At 41.8% G+C, this 18595-nt stretch overlaps 1 protein-coding gene across 1 annotated transcript; it reads right to left on the minus strand.

Annotated features, from left to right (window-relative positions):
- Positions 1-8105: 8105 nt before the first annotated feature.
- Positions 8106-18145, minus strand: LOC145397053 (glutamate receptor ionotropic, kainate 3-like). Its single transcript, XM_080270267.1, has 5 exons — positions 18135-18145; positions 17210-17369; positions 11777-12042; positions 8766-8903; positions 8106-8172 (listed from the first exon to the last, which is right to left on the minus strand). The coding sequence occupies exons 1-5, from the start codon at positions 18143-18145 to the stop codon at positions 8106-8108; spliced, it is 642 nt and encodes a 213-aa protein (XP_080126393.1).
- Positions 18146-18595: the final 450 nt, after the last annotated feature.

Raw genomic sequence — 18595 nt, forward strand, 5'->3', positions numbered from 1 at the left:
AAAGAAGGCTTTTCCAGGAATGGAAGAAGAGTGGTAGCAAAGAGGAATATTTGGCTGCCAAGCGGAGGGCTAGAAGAGAGGTATACAGGGCAAAGTCTGAGTCACAGAGACAATTACTTGATAACCTAAATCATGGGGAAAGGAAAAATATATTTAGGGTGGCAGGTCAGGTGAAGAGGGATAATCGGGATATCATAGGTGAGCAGTGTGTGAAGAATGATGAAGGAAGGGTAGTGGTGAACAGTGAGGATATTAAAGATGCATGGAGAGAGCATTATAACCGGTTGTTGAATGAGGAGTTTGACTGGGACAGGGAAGGTTTGGAACCAGCAGATCCAGTGTCTGGCCCTTGGCCTTTGATTGATACTGCTACTGTGAGTGAAGCAATAGGCAGGATGAGGGTGGAGAAGGCAGCAGGTGTGTCTGGGATGACTGCCGAAATGTTGAAGGCCTCAGGCGATATAGGGGTGAGTTTAGTCACTGACCTGATAAATAGGATTATTTATGAGTGTGTTGTCCCAGATGATTGGCTGAAGAGTGTAATTGTAAATGTGTATAAAGAGAAGGGTGATGCCCTGGAAAGAGGAAATTATAGAGGTATAAAGCTTTTAGATCAGATAATGAAGGTAATGGAGAGAGTTTTAGAAGGTATGATTAGAGAAAGAGTGAATATTGATGAGATGCAGTTTGGGTTCATGCCAGGTAGGGGGACCACTGATGCCATATTCATTGTTCGACAGCTTCAGGAAAAATATATTGGTAGGAGAAGGGATCTTTATTTTGTTTTTGTTGATTTGGAAAAGGCCTTTGACAGAGTCCCTAGAGAGGTGAAGTGGGCAATGAGAAAGCTTTGCTTGGAGGAGTGGCTGGTTAGGGTGGTTATGGCCATGTATGTGGGTGCTCACACCCAGGTGAGAGTGAATGGAGATTTGAGTGATGAGTTTTCCGTGAATGTTGGTGTGCATCAGGGGTCAGTCTTGAGTCCCATGTTGTTTATCATGGTACTTGAAGCCCTTTCATGTGACTTTAGAAACGGACTCCCGTGGGAGTTGTTGTATGCTGATGATTTGGTGTTGATTGCAGAGAATGAATGGGAGGCGGAGGAAAGGTTTAGGAAGTGGAGAGATGGTATGGGGCAAAAGGGTTTAAGGGTAAATGCAGATAAAACAAAAGTGATGATATCTAGGATTGGTGGCGGTACTGTCAAAGACGAGGGAGAGTGGCCATGTGCAGTTTGCCACAAGGGCGTGGGAAGTAATTCCATCTTGTGCGGTGTGTGTGTGATAAATGGGTGCATAAGAGATGTAGTGGTATCAGAGGTAGACTGCGAGATAATGCTGATTTTATGTGTACGGCGTGCCAGGGTGAGCAGGTGGAGATTGTCAGACGTGAAAGGATTGAACTTGCTGGTGAATCTCTTAAGTGTGTGGAAGAATTTTGTTATTTGGGAGACATGTTGTTTCCTTGAGGTTGGGCTGGAGCTAGCTCGGTGGTTAGGGTGAGAAGTGGTTGGAAGAAGTTCAGGGAGCTCTTGCCTCTCCTGACATTGAGAGGGCTCTCCCTACGTGCTAAGGGGTCTTTGCATGCAGCATGTGTTAGGAGTGTAATGCTGTATGGCAGTGAGACCTGGGCAGTGAAGGTGGGAGATATTCGCCGGCTTAGACGTACAGAAATGACAATGATTAGGTGGATGTGCAGTGCATCCCTGCGTCCAAGGCCTGGAGGGGCTGGGTTTACAATGGAAGAGTTGAGAGGTAGGATGGGACTGGAATGTACTGGTGTTGTGATGAGGAGAGGTAGATTGAGGTGGTTTGGACATGTGGAGAGGATGGGGGATGATAATTGGGTGAGGAAGGTGAGAAGTGTTAATATTGGGGGTGGGGTTATGAGGGGTAGACCGAGAAAGACATGGGACGAGGTCATTAAGTGTGACCTTAGGGTTAAGGGACTGAACAGGGATGCTGCAATGGATCGTGCAGCGTGGAGAGCCGCCATTAGGTGACCAAGGCCGACACATGCAAGCATGTTGGAGCCTTTAAAAAACGAAACGAAACGAGGGTGTAAGCACAGAAGCAGTGTTCTTAAGAACAGGAGGGACTCCATCAGGCCCATATGCCTTATTAGTACTGAGGCCAGCAATGGCAGAAAACACATCAGCTGAAGAAATTTTAATGTTAGCCATGAGGAAGTCAGAGGAAGGAAGTGATGGAGGAACAGCACCGGAATCGTCTAAGGTGGAATTGGAGGAGAAAGTCTGAGCAAAGAGATCTGCTTTATCAGTAGAAGAAATAACTACAGAGCCATCAGAGTAGAAAAGAGGAGGGAAGGATGATGAGGTAAAGTTGTTAGAAAAGTTTTTGGCAAGGTGCCAAAAGGAGCAGGAAGAGTTCAAGTTAGAAAGTTGAGAGCATTTTGTACGGATGAAATTATTTTTAGCAGAGCGAAGAACAGACTTATCACGATTCTGGGCAGAAATGTATAAAAGATGTGATTCAGGGGTGGGTTGGCTCCGGTACCTTTTGTAGGCCCTCTCCTTGTTGTGGACAGCATTAGAACAAGTGTGAATAAACCAAGGATTTCGTGCATTAGTCAAAGGATATGAGAAAGGAATGTATGCTTCCATGCCCGAGAGAATAACCTCCGCAATGCGCAAGGCACACCCAGATGGCTCCCGGCCATGGAAGCAATAATCATTCCAGGGAAAATAAAAGAAGTACTGCCTGAGGGCCTCCCAGTCTGCAGCTCCAAAGTGCCAGAGATGACTTTTTTCTGAAGGGTCCGCAGGCCGCACCGGAGAGATAGGACAGGTTAAGGTGATAAGGTTGTGATCGGAGGAGCCCAACAGAGAGAAAAGATTAACGGTGTAAGCAGAAGGATTAGTTGTAAGGAAGAGATCAAGTATGTTGGAGCTCTCTCCAAGGCGGTCAGGGATACGGGTAGGGTGCTGTACATGCTGCTCTAGGTCATTAAGGATAGAAAAGGTGTAGGCTTGTTCACCAGGTGGATCAGTGAAAGGAGAGGAGAGCCAAAGGTGGTGGTGAACATTGAAATCTTCAAGAATGGAGATTTCAGAAAAAGGAGAAATGGATAGAATGTGTTCCATCGTAGAAGTAAGATAGTCAAACAAATTTTCATACTCAGTAGAATTAGGAGATAAGTAAACAGCACAGATATATTTAGTCAGAGAATGACAGGAAAGCCGAAGCCAGAGTGTAGAGAATTCAGAAAAATCGAGTTCAGGAACACGAGAGCAAGATAAGTTGTTGCGTATATATACACAACAGCCACCTTTGGCTTTGAAATGAGTATAAAGAAAGTAGGAGTATACAGACAAGGGTTTGCTGTCAGTTGCCTCAGACAGCTGAGTCTCAGTTAGGAAAAGAAGGTGAGGTTTAGAGAAGGAGAGGTGGTGCTCAACAGAGCGAAAGTTAGAGGAAAGGCCACGAATGTTGCTGAAATGAAGAAGATGAGAGTCAGACAGTGGTTCCAGGCACCTTGAGTCATCAGCAGGAGAGGGGCTGAAGGTGGGGGCATTTATGGTCCCCCCCCCCTGGGGACTCTGAGGCTACGCTATTTGACGCCATTTTTTTGAAAATTTTGAAAAGGAAGTGTGGTGTGCATTTTGCATGTAGTTTGGTGTTGATAGTTGGAGAAACTTGTATTGGAGAGCATGCTGGTCTACTCTTTGTGTTACTGAGACACTGAAAAAGTTCAGCAAAGGGGGATGGTTGGGACCTAGTCCCGAGGGCTGATGAAACAGGAGCTCCAGCTCTCCCTATCATCTGCTTTCCATCCACTTTGGGAGTACTGCTCTGTTCGACTGGTGCTACTCCTCCTGAGAGTGTTGGCCTGAAAATAGACACCTTCCCCTATGATGCACCAAATATTGATGCATTGTATGCCTAATCGGCATCCCTTCAGACCACCACTGCAAGTGCGTCTGAGTGCGTCATTGGTTCTTTTCAGACTAAAACCGTTTTGACTCACAGTGAGTCATGGTGCATGAAAGGGTTAAGTAATTGCACCACATGGAAATCACTGCTAAATATGTTCCATAATAAATACAATAGACAAAAGCACTAACGAGACCACTGTGTTCTACTATTATCTTTAAATTGGTGATATTTCACTTTATATTCTTACTGTGTCCAAGAGAAGTCATGTAGGCATGGAAAAATCTTTCAAACAGGTCATAACAGATCGAGTATCCGTTTACTCCTTCAGGATGAGAGATCTCACTAAAGCGTAACAGTGTCATCTGGAGGAAGCATGAATAAATGAGGCTTAATCCGCCGTGTCCCATTGATGTATATATACGTCCACACATTTTGTCACTGCCAATCCCGTTGACGTATATAAACGCGCCTCAATTGCAAAGTCCCTAATTTGCACAATTTTCAAATTTTGCACGTGATTTTCGGTACTCACACTCAGGCAAGCCTCCCCTAACTGCCACCAGGCGGGCCTGCTCCCAGACCCCGCCTGACCCGTGCGCGCCCTTGTCTCGGCCACTCACCTGTTTGCATTGACCCAGGTCAGACATGGAGCGTAGAGGTCTCTCTGAGGACGAAATTCAATCCACCCTGGACACCTTCACAGGTGACAGTGATTCTTCACTGGATGACGATGTGGAGGATAGGGATTATGTGCAGCCTGAGGAGGAAACAAGCAGCAGTGATGAGGAGGTTCCTTCGCCGAGGAAAGTGCGGTATGTTACGTACCGTAAGGTGAGGGAAGGCCAGCCTGGACCCCATACACATGCACGGACCTCTCTCCAGCCCCTAAACAGAGATTCAGATGAGGACGAGGACGGCAGCGCAGGATGTGATGTAACCTTGTGGTTGGGAAGAGAGAAAATTTCACCGTGAGGATCCGAAGGTGTGGCGAGAAGGCAAATCAGGTATGGTCCTTTGGTATTGTCTGGGGAAGGCGCAAGTGGTGCGGGAGTGAGGGGTGAAAGGGAAAGTGGTGTGGCGGGAGTGAGTTGTGAAAGGGAAAGTGGTGTGAGGGAGGCAGCACGAGCATGTGGTGTACATGGGCAGTGGGGAGATGAGCACGTCTTTTGCCCCACAATATTCCCTCACTTCCTCCCCACAGCCCCATGATGTGGGGAAAGGAAGCAAAGGGAAGGGAAAGGGGAAAGGTAAAAGGAGAGGGAAGAGAGGTGCGAATGAGGAAGGGTGCCGCTCTCCACCTCCCCAACCTCCCCCATCATGCTCCCCTCCCCACCCTGACGAAGGCGACGATGGGGACGAGGCTGGAGATGGTAGTGTGTCATGGAGGTGGGAAGATGGGAGTATTTTGACTCCCATCATTCACCCTTTCACTGAGGAGTGGCGGTCTGGTTGCACGGCTCCAGGTATCCATGCAGGTTCCACCCGGGTGGATTTCTTCCACCTGTTTTTGGGAAGGACTTTGTGGGCTCCATAGTGGAGCAAACAAACTTATTTGCAAGCAGCCAGCACCGTGAAAGTGAACGTCAAGGTACAACGAGCAGGCACTCCGAGCAATATGACTATCCCTTAACTGTAGGTGAGATGTTCATATATTTGGCCCTAGTTCTCTTGATGGGTATTGTACGAAAAAATCAAATTCCTGTATACTGGACCATGGACCCGATGACCATCACACCTTTCTTTGGTAAGGTAATGGGTTGTAATTGATTCCAGCAAATTCTCAGCTGCCTCCACTTTTATGATGCAGACGACCCTGCTAATGCAAATAACACAGAAAATGAGGAGAATTAGGCTTGTCTTTGATCACCTATGGGAAATGTTCTGCTCGTCATTTTATCCTTGCATAGACCTCGTCATAGACGAGAGTCTTGTGTTGTGGTGAGGCAATATTTCCTTTCGCCAGTATATATCCAGCAAGAGACACCGTTTCAGGTTCAAGATCTTTGTTATGTGTGACTGTAAGACTGGTTTTGTGCAAGACAGAGTCTTGTACACCGGCACACAGACAGACATAACAGAAGATGTATTGGACTGTCAGGGGCCGTGGTGAAGACAATGATAGAGGAGTACCTTCATTGTGGTCATGTGCTGTACCTGGACAACTGGTACACTAGCCTTCTTCTCACTCGGTTCCTCCACCAACATGACACCAGAGTCTGTGTTACAGTAAAGAGAAAACGTCGCCATATGGTCAATGTAGGGAGGAAACTTGACAAGAATGAGGTGGTTTTCTTCCAGGCAAATAACATCCTTGCCACCCTGTGGAACCACAACAGGGAAGTTTGCCTCCTGTTGACTGTACACAGCCCCTTGATGCACCGCGCAGACTCCGTGGATCACCGCAGCAAGAAGAGGCGCCACGTCTGGAAACCGGAGTCGGTAAAGGACTACAATCTCAACATGAGGCAAGTGGATCAGTCAGACTCCATGATTTCCAGTGTGGACTGTGCCAGGACCACAATGAAGTGGTACAAAAAACTCTTCTTCCATTTGCTCGACATCACGGTCCTCAACACACACTACCTCCACGCCATGACAACGGGAATCTCTGAGACCTTTGATGGGTTTGTGAGGGAGCTGTCTCGTGAAATTATCGCCAGGTACGCACAGGACAGAGCCCCGCATCACCCCCACACCCCCGCACCCCCGCTGCCGCCCAAATTCCCCTACACCTCACAGGACACCACTACCCGAGCAGCATCCCTCCCCAACCAAACCGTCCTAGACCCCAGTGCTGCTGCCATGTATGCAAGCACTCAACAGTAAGACCAGCCACTCAGAGAAAAGACACAAGATACGAGTGTGTAGACTGCAAAGTAGCGTTATGCCTTGACCCATGCTTCAGGGAATATCACAACTACCTACACTATTGATACTGTGTGTGATAGTGATAATGATGCTCACTGTAGAAGTAAGGCCTATACATACTGTATGCGATAATATAACACTCAGTATAATGTTAAGGCCTATAAGTATGTAATAAGAATTATATAAAGTGGATATGAGTGTAATGTTAGTGGGATAGTATTATATAAGTTGAAAAAAAGTGTAAGTTGAAACAAGTGATATCGCGAGTTCATTCACTGTGTAAATGTGCGATAAAATGACGCTCAGTAGAATAGTAAGGTCTGTAAGTATGTGATAGCAATTATATAAAGTGGAAACAGGTGTAATGTTAGTGGGAAAGTATTTTATAAGTTGAAAAATAGTGTAAGTTGAAACAAATGATATTGCAAGTTCACTCACCATGTAAATGTGCAATAATATGACGCTCAGTAGAATAGTAAGGTCTGTAAATTTGTGATAGCAATTATATAAAGTGGAAACATGTGTAATGTTAGTGGATAAGTATTATATAAGGTGAAAAATAGAGTGTAAGTTGAAACAACAGTCATAGCGACTTCACCCTCTATGTATTTATGCGCTATTATTACGCTTAATATTATCGTAAGGCCTGTAAACTATGTGAAAACAGTTCTCTAAAGTGGAAAAGGGTATAATGTTATTGGAAAAGTATTATGTAAGTTGGAATAAGAGAATGCGAGTTGAAACAACAGTCACAACGAGTTCACTCACTACGTAAATATGCGCTAACATTATGCTAAATATTATCTTAAGGACTGTAAATTTGTTAAAACAGTTCTGTAAAGTGGAAAAAGGTATAATGTTATTGGAGAAGTATTATGTAAGTTGAAAAAATGAAATGTATGATGAAACAATAATGTTAGTGAATCATCGGTGAACAGTTTGGGCGATTTCACTAGGTTTGCCTGATGGAACAATGCTTATTTCACCTCTATTTTTGAATAAAAACCAGTTTACTTTTGTACTACATTTTTTTTTGTGTGTGTAATAAATAAAAATCTACCTATTGTGAATGGTTTCCCAGACTAATAATACCATACATGTGAGAGCTACAGAGCACCTCCATAGAACACGGTACCAGGTGTAACAAAGATATACCTGTTTAGACCACTTATAGACCCCGGTGACCACTTTCTTTGTGATTGCCCATTGTTTTTCACCAAAAGCAAAGGTTTGAGCCAAAAAAAAATTTATCCAAAAATGTTCGGGATTGGGGGGAATCAGTGGTAGAAAAGTGGTCGGGACGGAGCGGGTTAAGAAACAGAACCTGTGTGATAGTTATGGTTATCTGTGTGTTCCCGAGTCAGTAGAAAGGTGTTCTAGTATTCCCAACGAAGCAGGTTCAAATCCACTGTTGGGACAAGGATCAGTTTATGGTCCTGAATTTTCATAAGAGTAGATTAGATTTTTACTGATCTACCTTAAAACCCACTGTAGAAACAGCCATGCTGATACCAGTACAGCAATCCTGTATGAGACATACTTAGCGTGTTTTCAGTATGGACGGCAGATGTTAAAGCCAAAGTGGTGACGTGTGGAGGTGTATGGTATAGTGCATTAGGGGACTGCTGGGCCTCAGGGAATAAGATTTGGTACTTACACGAGGAGTCAGAGACATAGAAAATGCAATTTTAACTTTTCATACTTTAATCAGTAACTAATATGAAGTGGTACATAAAGTGGATCACCCAAAAAATTTAAAATGCTAATACTTTTCTTATTTGTATATATTTTTCATTTTTCATATACAGCACAAGTTTTAGTTTTTTTTTCTACTGCAAACGTATGTGACAAACATTTTACATATATACATAAAATGTTCTGATTTATAATTCAAGCAACTCATTAACTTTAATTCTCTTATTGTCAGTCAATGTATCTCCAAAATACCAATAAATTATGCTGTGAGTTTTACGGGTATCAGTGTAAGTTAAACCAACTCACTTCGTCTTCAGAGCTGCGTTGAGTCCGTCCATATGATCTCCTCCCACGACCATTAAGTTCCCAAGTTCTTTCAAGGCACTTGATTCAGAGTTTAAAAAGAACACCTTGGTTGAACCATGAAAATATGGGACTGTCACTCTGAAAAAATTTTACGAAAAAAAATTACTTTACTAATACAACATAGGCCCCTACAATAATACAGCACTAATACTTAACTTCAAGATACAAGTATTATTATTATTTTTTTTTTACTTTAACTTGGCCTAATATTGTCATCTTTGCATTTCGAATGCTAAGTTGTAACAATAAATTAAAAGCAACATGTGATTCTAGTCATGATGAAGTGCTATGGGAAGGAAGCGTGAATTAGTATTGTCTCTTTCTGCCACTGAATTTGGTGAAATATGCTACAAATGGACAAAAGTCTGGGTCAAAGTAAAATGAAAGAACTATATTTGTTTTTTGTTGGCATTTCTCTATACTGTCCAATCACTGCACATTCCTTGCATTTATCATTTTTTAGTATGCGGAATAATAATGATAAATTTAAACTGCTGTCTAAATATTTGATGAGTAATGAGCAAGAATATTTCCACAGTGCTAAAGGATGTGCAAATCCTGTCCATGTATTAAGACAGACAGTGGAGAGAGCATAAGTGAAGGACTGTATGGCAGTGATGTCTGAAGAATAATGCATGTAGGAGTGAATAAGGTTAGAAGAGTGGTCAGTACAAAAGTTAATAAAAAAAAAAGTAAAGTTGGAGATACATATTGAAGAATGGAATATTTCAAGTATGGTCTGTCAGTGGTTCTTAACCTTTTTTCTTGGCGACCTAAAATCCATAAGATGGTCTATATGGCGACCCAAACCCTTGTAAACTTACTCTGCACCAGAACTGAAACAAACATATGTGTCACATCATGTGACTAAAACCAAAGTAATATTTCAATATTTTATTGATGTCATGATAAATAAATTTCATTTTTATTACATGTACTTGCTAAGAACTAAAATATCAACACATTTTGGCAGGAAAAAAATAAACCGAAGATCAGAAAATCAAAATAATTCATTCATGTTCATGATACACCCATTTTCTCTGACCATTAAGGAGAGAGTCACTATTTTGGATGTTGTCTGAGACATAAACTACTATATTCAGTGAGATCCCTGGCACTGAAAAGTTTCAATCAGCTTCTCAAACCTGGGTGATTTAGATGACAGACTGCATCTTAGGTCATGCTCTGGTTGCAGACGGTTTCGTACTTTATGAGTGCAGAAAATCCTGTCTCACACAGATGAGTTGTAGCAAAGGGAAGGAGTGCTTTCAGGGCTTCACTTCCAAGAATTTTCTTTTCTTTGTAAACTCTGATCCAGAATGAGCTGAGTGATTCGTTTTGTTTCCTGAAATAATAACGAAGTGTTTCATCATTCTGAACCTCGATAAGCTGCTCCTGGAGGTAGCTGATGTTCGAAATCTCGTCAGGTAAGTCTTCAGCTTCAATGCTGAAGGGATTTCTTACCCTGGCATATTTCATCACATTCTCAGGCATGCTGTGAAAAACTCTTCAATTAGTCTGGAGATATGTTCCACAATGCTGCTTTGGACCTGGGTGAGAGAAAAATTTTTCGTCTTTCAGAAATTCACTTAAAGATGGAACGACACAGTCTTCCCAGTCTCAGTTTTACTCTTCCACAGTTTCAGTTTCCCCTTAAATGCAGTTATCTTCTCTGACAGCCCAACTAATGTCTGATCGTGACCTTGCATTGAAATGTTCAAGGCGTTAATCTCAGCAAAGATATCTGCAAGATAAGCCATTTGCATCACCTACTTTGAATCAGAGAATCTTTGGGGCCAGTGAATGATTCTTTTTTGCTAGAAATATCTCAGTCTCGTTCCGCATTTCAGGCAACCGTTGGAGCACCCTTCCTCGTGACAGCCACCTAACCTCAGAGTGGTACAACACGTGTACATGTTCTGAACCAAAATCAAAACACATCCGACTGATGATCCTGGAGGGTACAGCCCTAGATTAATGAATCTGACTACCTGGATGACTTCCTGCATCACTTTCTGTACCTCAGGTGACAACCCCTGAGAAGCAAGATGCTCACGGTGAAGGAGACAGTGAACAATCAGCACGAATGGATTTGCTTCTTTAACTCTAGCAATGAAGCCGTGACGTACTCTCAGCATTGCTGGTGCACAGTCACAACAGACTTAAAACACTGATTCCACTGAAGCCCTTCAGTCCATAGTACTGAAATATCTTCTCTGGTTGTGGTTGTGTGTAATGGCCGACAGAACAGAAATTCCTCTTCCATGTCTTCTGGACCTCGGTACCGTACGTAAGCCATGAGCTGGGCATCATTACTCCGAAATGAAAACGGTTAAGTTTTAAAATATAAGATGTACAGTACCGGTACTCTACTCCCAGTTGTGTGCATGGTAATAATCTTTTTTTAAGCCAAATGCAATCACCTACTGTAGGAGAGAGAGAGAGAGAGAGAGAGAGAGAGAGAGAGAGAGAGAGAGAGAATGTAAAGTGTGAAGTATTGACAAGTACTGTAATATGTTAAAAAGTAATAGTATACAACATTAATAATATCAGTAATATATTTGTCTCTTGGCGACCCACTCCAAATGGCTTGGCAACCCAAATTTGCGTCATGACCCATAGGTTAAGAACCACTGGTCTATGTGGATGAAGTATTCCGTGGTACTTGGGAACACCATTTGTAGATTTCTTCAGTGTTGTCCTACTTGTGAACAGTCAGGTCTGACAGTAATGTATCGTTGGATATGAAAAAAACACTTGTTGCTGGAAGAAAAGTAACTCACAGTGTAATGTACTGGGTAACTGAGGGAAAGGAAAAAAACAACTCATGAGAGAACTTAAAAACTTGGATGCAATGACAAAGCTGGGAGATAAATAATTGATCACATTAACTCAAATTTCAGCTTAATTCAACATCTGTCCATCCAAACTTTTGTCCATCAATGTCTCACCTGTCAGCTGCTTGGACCAGCTCTTCAACTGTCTCGGGTCTGGGAGGCAGCCTGGGGAGGGTGAGAGAGGCGATGAGGCTGCTGCGATATGCTGTGCCCACAACCACACTGAAGAACAACCAGGTGCCGACCAGGATGTGGTTGGACTGGCTGGTTGATAGGCGGCCGTACAGTCCTTGGCCCAACAGGGTGCCCACAGACTCCATTACCACCGACCCAGTACCCAGCACTCCATGCCGCGTTTGCCACACTTTTCTCCTCGTGATCTGAAAAACATTCATTATACGTGTACACTGATATGAGTGAGTGAGTAGCTGTTTCTTTATTGTGTCACAGTGGCGAGCAGTGATGTTTCCTCGGTGGAATTGTTTAGACAATACCAGTCATGAGAAAAAAAAAAAAATCCGTGCATCAGACAGCCTTCCATCAGGAAAACACATAATCCTTATGAGTGTAGTAGTACCATTTTTTTTTTTTTCTGGAGCTGCTTGATATATCCACATTCCTAAGGTAATCTTTTATTTTTCTGCATTTCCTAATGAAGTTTTTTGGCTACATACTGCACGCTCTGAAATCGTGAAAATGCCATGGAGTGGTCACATACTGCTTGCTCTGAAGCTATGATGTATTATTCATTTTTTAAAGAGTTCATTTTATTAGGAATTGCTAAAGTTCTTGATACCCTGAAAAAGACAAACAGGAATATAAATGCATGAAAGAATAATTAATTAACATTGTTCATTAAGTGATTTCTTGAAATCAACAGGTCTGAAGTACTCTACTACTTACATGACAGTGGTGTTGTAGAGGGGCTGTGCATGAAAAGTTACAATCCGAAGCCTCCCTCTACTCATCCATACTATAAGTATGTATTGCATGGAAATATTTAGGCAAATATTGTATAAAAACAATAATATATATTCTTCAATTTCTTGTTGTATGAAAGTGACATCATCCAAGGACAGTTGTTGTAATTATAGCTGCAAAATGAAACAAATATTTTACCATACTATTTCTTTATCTCTCACTCTGATTTTCAGATTTGATTCTTTTTTTAGACATTCACTTGAATCTAACGTCTGGCTTAAATGGAAAATATATTAATGTTTACCTGACCAAGAGGGGGCTAATGGCACCAGAATAAACACTTGTCTCCACTGACTCACCTGCTTGAATTAAAATCATACACTGTTGGCTCATGTTATATAAAGAAGAATAAGAAGTCGTGACCATGAGAGGGTTAAATGCATCATTGTCCTTGGTGAGCTTAAAACAGTAAAGAACAATAGCAATAGATAGATGTGGTACAATATGGGACTTCGCTAAAATGAAGGATCATATTGTGCTTCGATAGAGTAAAGCACATTTGTGTAAAAATTCTTAAGGAGCTAAGCAGAAGTACCCACCTTGGGAAAATATTTTCACTTGTGTGACTAACAGCAGAAAAAGGCCCTGGGTTGCTGCTAGAGAACGTCGCAAGTCTTAATTATAATAATAATAAAAGTAAACCCTCGATATAACGAACTAATTGGGGGAAGGGGTGGGTCGCTATATCCAAAAGTTCGCTATATACGAGGGGTCAGTGTTTACGAGGGATTACCGAACTCAGTTCGTTATATAAGGGGAGTCATTCGGCCCTACATGCTCAAACATAACATTAACTAACTCTATCAAGTTTTATTTGGAAAGTTCAATGGTTTATGAAGTTGTACATGTAAACACAATACTGTATGACGTTGTACAGACGTCGGAATAAGTTCGTTTCCTTTTTCGTGGACTAAGGTGTTTGTTACACTGCATGGTGGAGAGCTATCCCCTTCTCCTTCCTTCCTTATAGTCCCATACTCCCACCAAAACCCTCCACGTTTCTCTCCGACTTCATAACCCGACCCTGTACCCTCCATACTCTCGCTCAGCCAGCTAGGGGGTATTGTACTTCTTGCAGCTCTCTAATTACATGTACTCCGAACAACTAATAAATGAATAGTACAGTATTTATCATAAACTAAGTTAGGAAAAGGTGCACTACACTGAGAGAAAATAAATCTGCTGTGATTAGATATTGTGGTAGTAGACACCTCTCTCTCTTCTCTCTCTCTCTCTCTCTCTCTCTCTCTCTCTCTCACACACACACACACACACACACACACACACACACACACACACACACACACGTGTTGCGTATACTGGTGATCTATGACCATTGGGATATCGCACCTTATCAGTTACGGTGACGTTATTAATTTCCGTTGGTCTAGACAAGGGTGTGGGTGTGGATGGAGCTGTTGCACCAAACCCCAGTGGGTCATCTGTTCCTCACACCTGTGGGCATAATTACATGCTTCACATCATCACCAGGCAGAGTCACACACAGACATCCTCCCGCTTGCTGCTCTAGTTTTCCCTACACCGACCGTGTGAAGTGTTGCCAATGTAGCTCAATTACCACTAGCTCTAGAAATAATTACTTCAAACTTGCAGAAAATATGACATCAACTTACACGAATGCTAGCTATTTTCGTGGAACTAAGCCTTCTTATTCTATATTGTAGGGGGTGCACTCAATTGTCTATAGAGATTCAAGCATTTTATATCATATAGCAATAATCAGAGATTCAAGCATTTTATATCATATAGCAATAATCTAGCGATTTTGAGGAGTAATCTAGTGGACTAATGTGCGTGGTAACAATTGCGTATTGGTAAAGCTGACTCAACAGCTGATCCCAGCCCACAAGCCCGTCTCTATACCCATGTCAATCCTCCTATGTCTTGTCAGAGTAACCAATAGTTCCCCATTGGGATATCGAAATAGATCTCCAGTGCCAAAAATTGCTATTGCAATAGCCTATACACATTCTGTGAAAAAGATAACTAGACCTGATGTGAGAGGTGTGAGGCTGAAGGGAAGCCCACAAATAGGATAGAGCAGCAGTGTGAAGAGAGCTTTGGATGCAAGAGGGATGTCTGTTGAGCAAGGAAGAGTGGCTGTGCATGATAGAAATGAATGGAGAGAAATTGTGAATGAATAAATGATGATGCAGTCCTAAGGGGATATTCTCCTGCTTTTGTCTGATCAGCTGATCACGTCAGATGTGGGAAAGGGGATGGGTCTATTATGATGTGGCAGGGGCAAACCAGCTCTGCTGTCGGGCCCTGCCGCAGATATCACTGATTGCACTGCTCAGTTGACCCTCGTGTGGTGTGGTGCAGTGAGGATCTGTCCCTTCTCCCCTTTGGGGCTTAGATGTTTGAGTGGATGAGTAAATTGGGAGTGTGTCATCCTGTCTCGGCTACCTCCCTTACCTTGGGGGAAGCAGCTAGGTATATATATATATATATATATATATATATATATATATATATATATATATATATATATATATATATATATATATACATATAATATATATATATATATAATATATATATATATATATATATATATATATATATATATATATATATATACAGTATGCGAGAGAAAGAGAGAGAGAGAGAGAGAGAGAGAGAGAGAGAGAGAGAGAGAGAGACAGACAGACAGAGACAGAGAGAGAGAGAAATGCTTTAATTTAAATCATTTGCCAAAAACCGTGCATATGAGGATGACGAGAGCTACATACTGATTCATTTACCACCGAAACGCTTAAGGTTCATTCCGTAGCATTGTCATGGGAGTAGAATTTTCTCTCATAAAGATATCACACCCATCCGCATTAAGTTGAGTACCACTATCATGGTTATTATGGCTCAGGTTCGGCAATATGACAAAGTTGCACTCCAGGGGCAAATAGTTGGACTGAAGTGTGTGAGACTGAAGTATTTGGGAAACGAGATGTGTGGGAGATGGCGGTCGAAAGAGATGTTTATGATACAGTTTATTCCATTATTAGTTGTTCGGGATACATGTAATGAGAGAAGTGCAAGAAGTACAGTAACCCCTAGCTGGCTCTGAGCATGAGTATGGAGGGTACAGGGTGGGGTTATGGGGTCGGAGAGAAAAGTGAGGGGTTCGGGTGGGAGTATGGGACTATGAGGTAGGGAGGAGGAGGGGATAGCTCTCCACCGTGCAGTGTTACAAACACCTTAGTCCACGGAAAAGGAAACGAACTTATTCCGATGTCTGTGCATATAAACGCAATACCTTTAATAATAATACAGTATAATGTAGTACTGTTACAGTACACTAACTGTGCCAGGAAGGGATGCTGTTGAAGTACACTAACTGTGCCAGGAAGGGATGCTGTTGAAGTACACTTACTGTGCCAGGAAGGGATGCTGTTGTTACCGTGGGCTGATTCCTGAACTTCTCCCTCATTTAGCGATCTTTGTTCGCAAAATCCGGGAAAAGTTAGGTCGCGATTTGGCCATTCATTACATCCAAAATTAGAAACACCTGGGTTCGTTTTATTGAGGGTTTACTGTAATAATAATAATAATAATAATAATAATCTATCTATCTATCTATATACCTAGGCTGCTTCCCCCAAGGAAAAGGAGGTAGCCGAGACAGGACGACACACTCCCCATTTACTCATCTATTCAAACATATTCCTTCGCATCTTAGCCCCAAAGGGGCCAGGCACAACAAACCTTGCTTGACAGCAGTTATTTTATTGCTTTTAAATACTAGTTCTTTCCTGTCATTTAGTATCAGTGCACAATAGTTAAAGGTAATGGCACAAATGTTTTCAGGGTACACCCTCTGAAAATTAGAGATCTTGCATTTGACCTTTCAAGATCATGCAAGGTCAAAGGTCATGCTGCCAAATGAAAGCCCATATGAGGCTTCCTAGATCTTGGACATAGTAAACATCTCTATCTTCAACGAGTTTCATGTTATGACCCCCTGAATATCTGTGACCTTGAGTTTGACCTTCCAAGGTCACTTACAGTCAAAGGTCAAGGTACCAATTAAAAACCCATATGGGATTACCTATATGTTGATAGCAATGAATATCTCTATTTTCAACCAGTTCTGAGTTATAGCCCCCTGAATATCCGTGACCTTGAGTTTGACATTTCAGGGTCATTCAAGGTAAAAGGCCATGGTTCCAAATCAAAGCCCATATTACAAGTTCCTGTATGTTCAAACAGTATATATCTCTATATTCAATCATTTTCAAGTTATAGCCCTCTTAAAATCCGTGACCTTGCTTTTGACCTTTCATGGTCATAATATAATCACTTTCTTTTGAGATAAGTGCCCACATATCTTGAAAGTTTCATGTTATTTCATTTGGTCGTTCTTTTGAGTGTTGCTGATAAACAATGATACAAACAAACCAAAAACAAACAAAGAAACTCGACCAAAAATAATATCTCCCAGGACTCCGTCTGGGCAAGTTAATAAATGAATAAATAAGGACCCGTGTCTGCTGCCTGTTATTACTAATACTGGTTCCATCTGTGCCTGACCACTTGCATGTTTACCTTGACGAGTGTGAAGCAGACAGTCAGCGTACAACCCAATAAACCGATCCACACCTGGCCACTAAGAGGGTAGTAGAAGCTCAGCCAACTGGGTGTTATGATCGGTGAGGCCATGATGAATTTAATTGTAGTTTGTTCAAAGGGGAAAGTATAATCCCACCTGGAAACAATGTTAGAATTTAAAAGGCTATATTTGTAGACTTTATAGTCATCTACAAGTGCTCGTGGACCCATCGGGCTTGAGTAGGCTCGATTACTAAAAGTCCCATTACTGAATGAACTGTTTTCCGAACCAAACTTTGATCGCTCTTAATGCTAATAAAAAATCATCAATCGAGATGGGACTAAGTTTAGCTATGAGCAAAATTTCTATGGAGATCCTATGCTGGGCGCCGGGAGTGGCGTTTTTTGGTTAAAATGTGATCGCTCCTTTAATATAGTAAAAGTTTTTCAGTCGTGGTGGGACCAAGTTTTTTCACATCAGCGAAATTTTTGCGATTTTTGGGCCAGTTTTGGTGCGATTTGAATGTGTAGTTTTGGCTGCCCCAAATACACAGACACACACACACACACACACACACACACACACACGGCCACTGCTATATATAGTATATTAGATTTCATCCAGCCCTTGGAAAGAATTTGTTGTCCAATAATAATAATAATAATGATAATAATAATAATAATAATAATAATAATAATTATTATTATTATTGATTGCTAGGCGAATGGAAGCGTGGCTCATTGAACTGGGCAAGCTTGGCTGTCTGGATGTTGTTACTCCTCATCCTGCCCTAGGATGGGAAAGGAGGTCCGGATGATGATGATCATGATGATGGTGAGGTCCGGATGATGATGATGATGATGATGATTATTATATTATAGCTGAAACTGTGTCAAAATATTAGAGATTCTTTAAGCTTACAAGTTCGTCATCTTTGCATAACTCCATGCATCCCTCCAGAGCATTTCTCCTCCCATCGAACGTTGTCAGACTGCTGTACATAAGGCTAAATTATTTACAACTCCATCATCATCTTCCCATTTTTTAATCCTCCCCAGTCCTGGTTTCTACGCTGGGAAGATGAAGATAACCAAGAATAATGTACAGAAAATATATTCTATCATAGATGAATATACAGTCTTTCTTGAAAGCACCGCCAGACTATTGCACGCTGCTACTGATACAGTATTTTTTCTCTGCTATTAAAAGACCACTTTCAGCAGAGGAGTTAACTGACCCCATTTCTAACCCCTTCACTATGGGATGGACTTTCTTACGCTTACTAATGGTGTTTAGTCACATAAGTAAACCAAAAGAAGTATCATTATTGTGAACAAGCAAAAGGAGGTAATATGTAGACAATGCAGTTCCACATTTGTAGG

The sequence above is a fragment of the Coenobita brevimanus genome, chromosome 40 (assembly GCF_032717465.1).
Source record: "Coenobita brevimanus isolate Jiangsu-jjx chromosome 40, ASM3271746v2, whole genome shotgun sequence".
Lineage (NCBI taxonomy): Eukaryota > Metazoa > Arthropoda > Malacostraca > Decapoda > Coenobitidae > Coenobita > Coenobita brevimanus.